Source organism: Emys orbicularis, chromosome 1, assembly GCF_028017835.1.
Source record: "Emys orbicularis isolate rEmyOrb1 chromosome 1, rEmyOrb1.hap1, whole genome shotgun sequence".
In the NCBI taxonomy this organism is placed as follows: domain Eukaryota; kingdom Metazoa; phylum Chordata; order Testudines; family Emydidae; genus Emys; species Emys orbicularis.
In genome coordinates this window covers 269,134,258-269,146,189 of record NC_088683.1, presented here as the reverse complement: position 1 = coordinate 269,146,189, position 11,932 = coordinate 269,134,258, and the positions used below count along the sequence as shown (strand labels likewise).

Sequence of the window (11,932 nt, the reverse complement as noted above, 5' to 3'; positions counted from 1 at the left end):
AAGTAATCCTTTTTAATTTGCTATGTAAATTTGAAATGATAGAACTGCATAATGATCTAAAAACAAGACCATGGCCAAGATATTCTAAAGTGACTTTGGGTGCCTTATTGGATGTCTGACTTAAAACATCTTAAAGGACCCTGATTTTTGGAAGGTGGATGCACAGAACATTCTGAAAAGCCAAACTATTTTCAACTCCCAAGTGCCCCAAAAATGAGGCACCCAAAATCATGTTACCTGAAAATATTGCCCAATAAAACTATAATCCAAATATACTTATCCTCCAATCAAGCTCCTTCAGCCTCAGACCACCTGACTCATCATCCCCTAGGAAGAGTGAAAGAAGGGAATTAGAACAGAAACTGTATCTCAGCCATAATAGTGTTTTCCTCTCATGAAAGCCATAACAGAGCAATACCTGTATTTCAAAATTAAGCATAAGCTATGGAAACTGACTCGTATATTCTTGGAATGAGAGAAGTGGCATGATATAGTTTCCATTCAAATTCTAAACCAAATCTTTAAGCACCTTACTCAATGCAGATGATTTTCTGATACATTGGAGCTAGATGTGCGATGCCAGCTTTGTACTCTGCAGACACCATCAGGCACTACTCCAGCAAGGATGAATTTATATTTCTGTTAGTATGGTATATTCGCTTAAGACCACTCTTAATATCATAAAGCAACTAACCCAAAGTTATTTGAAACTCTCTGGACTACTCATTTTAATATACAAGTTATATATAATGGGCAATTGGATTAAAAATGGTCTTACCTATAAACTTTCCTTTGAAGTAGCATGTCTGACCACCCTTTAACATGTGAGTGGGTCCTCTTCTCCATCAGGAGAGTTGGAGGCACTTAGAGCCAACTCCCAGCCAGTGACACCAGACCCAGACCATATGCTTCTTAAAACAGCTTATGTGAATAGCTGTAAAAAAATAGATTCTAGAACATCCAGTTAGCAATCCAGACATTAATTCCTCTGGTAATGATCAGCTTTTGATACTTTCAGCTTAAATATATGCATTTCATTCTCAAAACCTAGGCTTTACATGCTGCTTCCAGGGTTGTTCTGGTAATCCTGACCTTCTCCCAAAGAAAAGAATTTAGAAGTAAAGACCAAAGTGCTATTTCAGTCTTCCTCTCAAAGGTACATCTGGCAAACCTAAGCACAGGGCATATAGCTAGTCAGTTAGTAAAGGACGATGAACAGGAAGGAAAATATCACGGCTCTCATGATTTAATTTGATTACATGCATTTCTAAAGTGTCTATTACCTTAATACCTAGAAACTATCACATGATGTTAGAAGAACAAGCCCCTCAAATAAAAGGAATAAAGCTTTCAGCCCCTCCACCTGAGTGATACTTTCCTTTTTTAGTTTTTAATTTACCACAGAGTAAGACCGGTAGTAAATACTACTTCTACTGCGCCTGATATAGAGAGTTTATAATGTATGAACTGAAGCCTGGCAGCTTCAAGAACACAGATCTGATTTTTTTACAGCTGTGTGTCTAAAGGTATGCCTGTACTTATGGCGGTATGTAGAATACAGATGCTGCATGCCCAGCTAGCATGGGTATAAATAGTGCAGACAGTGAGGCCCAGCTTAGAGTAGAGTAGAGTGCCCTATACTCCTAAACTACCAGGGTATATATATCCTACACTGCTCTCCACCTGCTGAAGAAGTGCCTCCCATATTTACACTGTTGTTTTTAGCAGCATAGTGTCCTGTTGATTCCCTGCTGTTAGAGCCTTTCCCCACTGCAGTGAAAGGCTTTGGCAGTGGGGAAAGGCTCCGGCAGAGCTTGTTGCTGAAGCCTTTCCCCGCTGCCTCCCTCCTGCCACAGCCTTTTGCTGCTGACTGTAGCTACACACCACAGTGATATGTGGACACAGTCTGCTTTTACTGTGGCACATAGCTACATGTGTAGTGCCTGTATCTACATGCCACCCTAAGTGTGGGCAGTGCATAAAGAGCAAGAATGTTAAACCCTTCAGATTTGTCATCTTTAAGTTTTAGAAAATAAGGGCCAGAATTTTTAGAAATAAAGAGCCAGAACAGGTTTTCATTACTGTGAATTGCAGTATAGCACTTTCTAGCCTTCTCCCTCAAGCCAACAGGACTAGGATGCACATTTCTGCTATTAGATATTGGAAGAAGCTAAGACTTTTCCTCATGAGTGGTGAGACTTCATCAGCCCCAAACAGTCTATGGCCAAACCTTCTGTTTAGGGCCTCTGACTAGGTTGAAAGCGCAACTCTCCCTCCTTTTCAATTCAAGGCTTTTAAAGTCAATTCAGGACAGCAGCAAGCAGTCCTCTCATTACCACTCTTCTTTCCTGGTGGAAAAATGTTGAGTTTTAAAAACAGAAATATACAACCCAAGGGATCTTTCCTGGAACAGGACACAAACCAAGTTGGTTTGCTCCTCCCTCCCCCAGCATGGCAGATCCAGTCAAACAGAGCAAGTAAATGTGAGAAGGTTCTCCATCTGTGAAACGGCCCATCTCAGGAGCCACAGAAAGGTAACTCTGCAAGCACTGCTCCCAGTCCATCACCATTGCTCTGCCAATGGAAAGGGCGCCATGTGTGGAGCTTTCACTCTTCGCCACCAGGCAAAACTCACCCAAACACTTCCACAAGGGCAGGTCAGTTTTCCGCAACGCCTGGGACCCAGCAAGCATGGCAATCTTCTCTAAAATTCCAGCAGTATCAATTCAAGTATTCCCCAACAACTCCAGGGGGGAAAGCTCCACTCTCTTCTCAGGTACCTCAGTGACTAAGAGTCAGGTATACTCCTCAACCCCTCAGAGGACCTGGGCTCCCTGAGGGCTGACTTCCTGCATTTCCTCTACAATTGCATGTTGGACAGTGAGGGAAATAGGAGCTTGAAGCCCTCTTCGAATACTAAGACAGAAGTGGGAGAACTATGTAGGAAGAGTGATTGTTCCCCTGACAGCGATAGGAATCAACCACCAAACTGGACCAAAAAACGCCTAAAAATCTAAAAAGTCTAGAAAGCATAAGAGAGGAAAAGAGGCATTCCAAAGCCTCAGCTTCTTCCATTAGCCATGGCATGGCAGTGAGACTGAACAAGAAGTATTAATTCTTAGGGCAAAAAGCACTCAGATTGTGTTGCAATCTCTTATCACTGCTGACACAGAGCAAAAGGGATGCCTGGAAGCTGGAAGAGCGGACCTTGTATACGCTCTGCAACGCTAACACTAGTATCCAGAATCACCATCCCGTCCTCCATTGAGCACATGAATTCAATGGGGAAAAAACAGAGGTCTTGACATGGAACTGCCTGGATTCAAATGTCTCAAGAAAGACACTTCAGGGAGCAGATGATCCTCTCTTGGCACCTCCATTAGCCAATTGCATAAAAATGAGCCACCTCAAAGGCTGAGACCCCAGGTCTGGGGATGCACCAACATTTGACACAATTCTTAGCTTTGCTTGTGATGATGCATGGAAATTTGGTTGGGAGATCGCCTTAATGGCCTTATGAGGAGGAACCCAAATCTGTGCTGATGTGGGCAGCACTGGCACTAAACAGTCTTGGCTGACTGCAATTTTAGTCATGAGAGTTTACAAAGCCTTGATTACTTCCATAAATTAAAATCCAAAGAAAAGCAAAGCCCTGAAATACCACAACTCAGCCATAATAGTTTGCTTCTGCAGCTCATGACTTGTTGAATAGTCTGCTCCCTCAGAAGTAAAGCACCACAGCTCATTTGCAGTGACATTCCCTAAGTGATACTGCACAGCTCAATGATTTGGAGGTTTTGGGGGTATAATTTTTTCCTGTTACAGGATTTGACTATTAGGCTGTATATGTGAGTTGCACGTGGAGAGGCTCCATGTAAATGAAGTGCACTATTTTTATTATTATATATGGAAAAAAAATTAGTACAGTGTGTTTAAAACATACTGGAAAAGGAATTTTATGACGGTTTCTAAGCTGCATTTTAAAGGATGCTTCCTAAAGCTTTATTATCAATAAAGTTAATACATTGTAAGAGGGAATTTCAAAAGGTGATTGGGAGTAACTAATTTTCAGAACATTTCTGTAGGCACATAAGAGAAATTAATTTGTCTTTTAAAGAAAAAAAATGTGGATACTGTGGCTACTCACAGACACTTCAGCCTCTAACAATATATCTTGTGAAAATATTGTTATGCTTGACTAAGGCTGCAGCTCTTGTGTCAACCAAGTGAAAAGCCAAATCACTCTGGTAGCCTGTAGATTCTAATAAAGATTTTTATCATATCTAGGAGAGATTTAATAAAAAAATCAAAGAACCAGTAGAAGTAACACCGGGAGATATGTCTATTTCAAATATGAATCTCTCTCACCTTTCAGGATTTTATAATTGCCAAGCAACGAATTTGCATTTTGTTTCTCTTTCTGACTTTAGAGTACATTATAAGTTATATTCCTTCTTAACTTTTGGGAATCTTTAATACATGCTTATTCAAGTTCTAGTTTTACAATATTTTTTATAACATGTAATTGTAAAATGGTCAATTCTTAAGAATGCCCTCAGTTGGGTATTAGAGAGAAAGCTTATTTGTAAAGCTCATCTAAACTAAAAGGACACACAGTTTCTTTGACAGTGAGAGGCTTGAAAAAAAAGACCAGGTTAAAGGATTTTAATGTATCTTTGCCCTATTGTTTAGTACTCGATCCTCCCTTAAAAAAAAAAAAGTTACACCAACAATTTAAATGGTTTCTTCCCCTGTGTAACGTAGATTGTAAAAACAAAAGTAAAAAGGTCTAATTTACTTGTCACCGTTTATGCTCTTTCCTTCCTTTTGTATAGTATAGCCATCTTGGACAGTGAGACTAATTTATCTAATTTTTGTTTACAATCAAATTTTAATTAACTTTTTAGTTTTCATATATTGAGGTTGCTGCATTGTTTGAATTATAAATCCTGCAGGTAATATTTTGTTTCAATGAAATTCATTGAAACATTTTCACTGATAGACTTCCTAAACAATTTTTTTTGAAGGGACATTTTCCCAACACGTAAAATGAGTTTTGAGGGTAGCTACACATATCTATAATAAGGGGTTCCCATGTCCACAGATGATTGATACAAAGGTGGAGGACTCATAAGAAAGAAGTCTGTCTTGCTACAGCCTCAAGTGTTCACTAGTCACTACCCTTTTTACTTCCCTAGCTACTTCCCTTTTTAAAGTAAAACACACACCCCCCTTTTTTTTTAGCAAATACATATCTTTCAACAATATATTTGAAGCAGTGCTATTCAGAATTTCATCTAAATACCATGAGAGCCAATACTTACTATGTATTAGTGATATAAACCAAAAATGCTGTCTCTTCAAATACCATTGGCAAACAATGACAATAGATATTCACCCCCTACTAATGAAAATGTCAGCACATCCATGCTGTAAGGATGAGAAAAGTTTCTAAAGTACTGCTTGATGGAAAAAAAAATTTTTTTTTTGGCGGGGGAGGTGGGTCAATGGCACTGATTTACTGGTTATTAAGGGCAGCGTAAGTTATTACTACAAGTATTTTTTGGATGGATTCATGAAAGGACTGCTTCAGTGAGCAGAATTCCTATGGAGGTAATAAACTAACAATAATGAATGTGTAGGAGTATATCACAGGAAATAACGTCACTGTAGAGAAATAATTCATAGAACTTCCATATTGTAGGTCATATTTTAATTGCAATAATCTGATTTTGTATGAGTGAAGTTGAGTTCTTGCTCCTTAATGTATAAACTGTAAAATAATAGAACCCAGAACACATTGTAGAGAAATTAGCTATTTTTTTTTAATACAGATGTAGTACAGAATGTTTAATTACAGCAGGACAGTGCTTCCAGTTAAATAAAATTTAAAACCTTTATTTCCCCAAATATAAAATTACTAAATTAGTGTCTTAAAAGAACAATAATATGGTAAAAGCTTTAAATTACACCACCATTTAACAGAATATGATCACCTATTTTGTATTCCATTGCTTTGGCAAAAGGGATGATTTTTTTCAAAACAGTGTATAAACCTAACATAGCAAAGACTGTATACATCTTCATATTGCACTTATTTATATACAAGAATAAACAAACTGTATATAGCATATACTTGGAATGAGCACAAATATGTCACAATTAAATTTAAAGCAGAAGGCTTGAGAGCTGCTATGACTATTTAAAAATTGTTTAGAAATGTCATACATTTATGTACAGAATCTATGGACTGTATTAACAAACAATATGTACATATCAGTTTACCACTACTTATATTCTAGTGTAACTTGGTGCCTGGTGTTCATTAATACAGACATTTGGTTGTACTTAATTTTTCCATCAGCTTTAAGCTCACATACTTTCAATATGCCAACAAGGTATAAAATGGAGCACAACAATTTGTCAATGGTACAAAAACTACTAGTGTCAGTTCCATTAAATTAGTGTCTCTATCTAGTCCCAAAATAGTTCTTGAACTTGGAATCAATCTATATGTGCCATACATAAAAAGAACATCTGAATATTATATATCTGCAAATGTACATTCTACACCACCTTTTTGTAATGTGCCATTCATTTTAATAATACTTTCTAAGGAAAAAGAGAAATTAACTATCATAAAAGTTCCCAAGACAGACCTCTGCAAAGACATGAAAACTTTTAATATTGCCAGCAAAATTTAAAAATATATGTTCACCTTTCTATTTACTTTAGAAGTCTACCACCACTGTTGTTTATTCCCGCCTGTCCCGAGATTTAGTGTGCTCAGTGTTTTAGTGTGCTAAATTTACATGGCTTGCACGTGTCCAATATTTAGCTTTAAAATCATCCTGAGTTTGCAAATAATAAAGCAAATCCATGCATATACTAAGAAAAATTACTTTCCTTACAAAACACTCATGCAACTGAAGAAGAACTGGGAATCCCATGAACTGCTGTGCTTGTTGGAGTTCCACTTATGGCGTTGAAAATGTGTAGTGAATTAGACATAACACTGTTTTTTTCTTCAACAGGAACAATCTTAAATGGAAAATAAACAGAGCTATAACTCAGCTTGTTTGGAAAAATGCAGACAGACAGAACAGTGGGCATTATAAAAATGAAAGTCCATTTGTAGACCATTTACTTCTCAGCCAAACACAAAAAAAGTTTACTTTTGACTGTTGTCAGAGAAAGAATTATGGACAATTTAAATTATAAATATAAAAAATGCTAATACAAAAGCTTTGTTAATCAATCAAAACCCTTGCTGTGCTTTGCCAGTAGGGCTGCTCTTCCACCATTCTCCCTCGGAAACTAGATTCCCTTCTTCCCTAATGGCTGTGCTATTTCCATACCAGGAGTGTGGAACAGCATATTCCCCAGGATGGTGCCTATGGGCTGACAAAAAAGGGATCTTACACAGTGAGAAATGGCCACTCTGACGCCACAATATACTTCGGATGTGGGAAAAAGATTAAAGCGACCCAAAGTCTATTCCTAACTTGAGTCAGTTTTGTGCCATGAAGCAAAGTGTTCATCCTGTGCTACAGTGGTAAAAAGGAATTATACAAAACTAGACAGAGACCCTGAAATCAGAAACAAAAAATATTACCATCCCATCTGATCATGTTTGCGAGCAGCACAGGAGAGAAAAAGAGAAGTCTGTTAAGATTCATTTGTATATAAAAAAACCCCTTCATAGAACATTTAAAGTTTCTTGCAATCAACTGTTTAATCTCTACACTAATTATTTAGGGCAGTTGACATTAATTCACTTTTTCATTGCCCGCAGAACAAAAATTAAATTGCTGAAATGTTCTGTGAATTTCTGAACTACAGAAATAAGGTACAGTCATATAAAAACTACTTTTTAAAGAATTCAAAATGAATTCCAGATAAAAGGTTTCCTGTGAATTATAATTTTTAATTAAAATTTAAATTTCTACACTAATTTTATTTCTCAATGAGGACCTTCAAATGTTGAAATATAATTTAAAACTTGTAAAGAATGACTCATTTCACTTTTATCTAACATTTAACTGAATTAGCACATTTTCTAATGTATCATATTTGTATAAGAAGAACAAACCGGCATATTATGATAGTAGTGTACATTACTGCAGCCTTACAGTAGATCATGTATCACGTTTTACAATCACAGGAAGGGAAACTATGTAAGGGAATCAATTGTATCCTCATGCCCCATGCCTGTTCCTCAAAAATCTACTCCTAACGTCCTGGACTCACCTCAAATCAATTTTTTCCTAGTTCTGCTTAACGTCTCTATAATCCGTCCTCGCTCTCATGTTGCTAAAATGCTACTATCTTTCTAGACTTTTAACTGCAGTATTATTTTAGGTTCCTCAATCTCCTCCATCCTCTTGACCACATTCAAGTTCTCATTATGTCCTATTATTTCTTCCTATGTAATATTAACATACAGCCTTTCCCTCCCTATTGCCATTGCTAAAGCATTTGTCCACATCTTTGCCATTTTTCCTCTTATTATTGCAATGCTCTTCTCTATGGCCTCCTACGTCTCACACATACCTCCGTTATCTTATCCAAGATCTGCTGCTGCTCAGTCAACACCTGTCATTAAAGCCATATTATCCCTCTTTTTGAACTTCTCCACTGGATTCCTGCCTTTTACCACATCAGGTTCAAATATTATTAGTCAAACTGTCCCATTTTTTGTCCACCAAGCACAATCTCATTTCTTCTAAACCCACTTCTTACAATGATCTTTCCTATATAGTCTTCCTCATTTGCACTGTTGTCCCAAGTCTTTTCTGCCTTCAACTAGAAGTTCTTTGCAGCAGGGGAAAAAATTCACTCTAGATCTGTTGAAAGGTCATATACATTTATGCCTATATGTAAATACTATTTTTATAGTTTTTGTAGAATAAATGTGTTTTCTATGCCCACATTATGCTGTGTGACACTGTAAAAGTCATGTGTGTAGGAAATTTTCTTCTTTGAAAAAGTACGATAGAGAAGATGTACGTGTGTGAATAGTCTTATATAGTACTTGCTATGCTCCAAGCTTCACCATAACATTTTGAACATGACGTTAACTAAAGACAATTAAGAAATAAAAATTTGAAAGATGATACACCAATGTAACTTACAGTTCTATGCATTTAAAATCTCACTTCTCTGCAAGAACAAGAACTCAATGAATGTCATTAAATGGAATTCACTCTACAGAACAGAAAACCCTTTGTAGGGAGAGATGACATTGTGAACAAGACTGTAAGGTGCCAATCACAAAATGAAATGTGTACAAAATGATTTATGGACAGATATTTAAATTCTATAATTAATATACCTAAGAAAATCATAGTTCACACTTACACAAAATATTTACTGCATATAACATTGTCAGAACGAATATTATTTCAGAAGAAAATTTTATATGTAGGTATTATGCCTAATTATACTATGTATGCTTAGGTTTCTTAAAAGAAAAAATCTTAGTATTTAAGTATTTTTTATTTTAAAGAAATTTTGGCTGAAGTCAACAAAAATGTCCTCTCTCAGCATTAAAAAGTGAAGTCTTAAGCCACCTCCTCTCTATTAAATTATTACCCTGTGACAATTAACATGGGATCATTTCAATAAACCTTATGTAGGGTAAGGACCACTTACAGTAACTTTTGTACTTTGCTCCATGTAGACTACTCACTGACAGTCAATTTAAAAAAATAATTTATGAGTTTTTGTTGTATCCTTGTTGATTATTAATGATTATTTAAAAATATTAAATTATTTCATTTGCATTTGCAGTAAATATGTGTGAGCATTTACAAAGATGACAAATTATTGACAAAATTAGAGAAAACCATGTTGTGACCACAGGATAGTAGGAGAGTTTTGATGCAAGAGTAGAACACTGAAAAAAAAAAGACTGAATATTTCCCCTGTAGGTAACGGTGCATATTATAGCATGGTCGACTATATCCTGGATGGCGTTATATATAGTATTTAGGATTCAGTACATACTTGTTCATGCATTATTTCAGAAAGTTCTTTTGCCATTTCTCTGTAGTTAGCCTTCATTTCTTCTTGATATTCTAACTGATCTTCCTTTATCAGTCGTTCATTTATACCCAAAGCAAGACCACAAGCCTCAACAAATTGTCTGAAGTTGTATAAAAAATAGAAAAGAAAAAGACATAACGTTTATGCAAAATCTAGAGGAGAAATGTCAAATGCTAATTGTTAGTTTTAGAATACCTTGTTAGTGTGGCAAGGACGTTGGTAATGTTAAAGTAAATGACTAAAACAAAACCTGCCTAAAACATCAGTCTTTAAAAAGTTATTCAGTGTACATTCAGACAGTTTACCTGAAAACTTCCTTCAGTAATTTCACTTTATTGTCTGGATACTTTTTGGTATTTGTGTCATCTAAGAAAGCTCTTGCATATGCTAATGGACCAGCATTAACCTAAAACAAGACAAAAGAATTTAAAATAAAGTTGATTTGCTATATTACCATATTGTCCCAGCTAAAGCATTTATATATATTTATACCTACACACATATATAGTGAAACAAGTTGTTTGGCTAGGTAGGTTTGTTCTTCTTAAGTGAATTTATTGTTTGTTGAAAGTACTGAATAGATAAAATAGAAAACAAAACTCTTCTGTTTATTCAACAGGTACAACACATCAATACATTTCCCCATGCTGCCACCTCAAAGTGATGCATCCTGACCTGGGGGACCTAGAGGGAAGGGTGGCAGCAAAATACAATCTCTGGTAAGACTGCCAACAAATAGGAAATTTGTCTTCCTTAGTATGCTAGGCAGATGGTGAGCTCATACTGATCTGCTTATTTATCTCTATTATTAAAAAAAACCCCTAAACTATCTAAAATTGTGCACACAGCTTCCCTATGCAAAAACATATTACTGTTACCCCATTCACTCTCTCCATTTTACCCACCTGCTGAGGCTGATCTTAGAGCCTAAGATTGTAAACTCTTTGGGGAAGGCCTATACAGTTCAAGACCTGGCTAGCTCTTCCAGACAGGAATGCAAAATAAATAAATATACAGTAACAATAAATATATTTTCTTAGAGACAGCATGCTTGACAGTCCTTTACCAATGAATGGATCTTTCACCTGCTAGAATTGAGTCAATGAGAACTGAGAGACACCAGGGGCTCTCAAAGACCAGTCACATAGCTTCACTGAAAATATGAAAAATGCTAGAGCAATAGTTAAGATATCAGGCTCAGGTAGTGCAGATTGGGAAGTCAAGAAATAAGACCTGGGATAGGAGAGAGATTGGTGACCTCTGCTATAGCTCCACTAGGCCTGAGTACCACAATCTTCTTGGCTAATTTGGGGAGCGGTGATATTTGTTTCTTCTACTAGTTCAGATAGGAATAGTTCAGGAAAGGAGGTGGTAAGAGGGTTAGGGGCCTGTACATAAACCCATTTGGCCATCTATGAGCCATAGTCTATTCCCAAAGATTGCTGATCTGCTTCTTCAGTGCACAAGTACCTAGTTACAACAGATTGGATGTAAATAACTTTTCTGGGGATGGCCTACCTTCTGGGATATCAGTTGAACACTTCCTGATTCAGAAATTTGAACTTATCTGCCAACAGTTTGGTTCAGATGACTAGTGCCTGCCATGGTCATTGCATTGTCTATTGTCTTGTTGAACCAGCGCATGCTACTATCGCAGGTGAATTAGCAGTCCTATGAAGCTAGCCTCATCATTTCTATCCCTAGGAATTTGATGCTTTGGAGACTCTTTGACCTTGGCCACGTTCCCTGCTTATTGCAGTCCTTCGGGGTGCTTCCTATTCTAAAGTCTGTCATCTGTGTTCAGGATTTTGTGTCTGAATCCTACTGTCTTGTGGGCTTCTATTTCCACTACCAGATGAGGGCACTTCTTGTTGGGAATGGTTCT

The 11,932-nt window shown here is 36.8% G+C and overlaps 1 protein-coding gene across 3 annotated transcripts in view; it reads right to left on the bottom strand.

The window, feature by feature from the left end:
• Positions 1-6,918: 6,918 nt before the first annotated feature.
• DOCK9 (dedicator of cytokinesis 9) overlaps positions 6,919-11,932 on the bottom strand; it is a 308,951-nt gene continuing 303,937 nt past the window's right edge. For all 3 annotated transcript variants that reach the window (XM_065397434.1, XM_065423846.1, XM_065397509.1), the window contains 3 exons: positions 10,353-10,453; positions 10,009-10,147; positions 6,919-7,041 (listed from right to left, as the gene is read on the bottom strand). In XM_065397434.1, coding sequence (XP_065253506.1) covers positions 6,919-7,041; positions 10,009-10,147; positions 10,353-10,453 — 363 coding nt within the window. The remainder of the gene's footprint in view (positions 7,042-10,008; positions 10,148-10,352; positions 10,454-11,932) is intronic.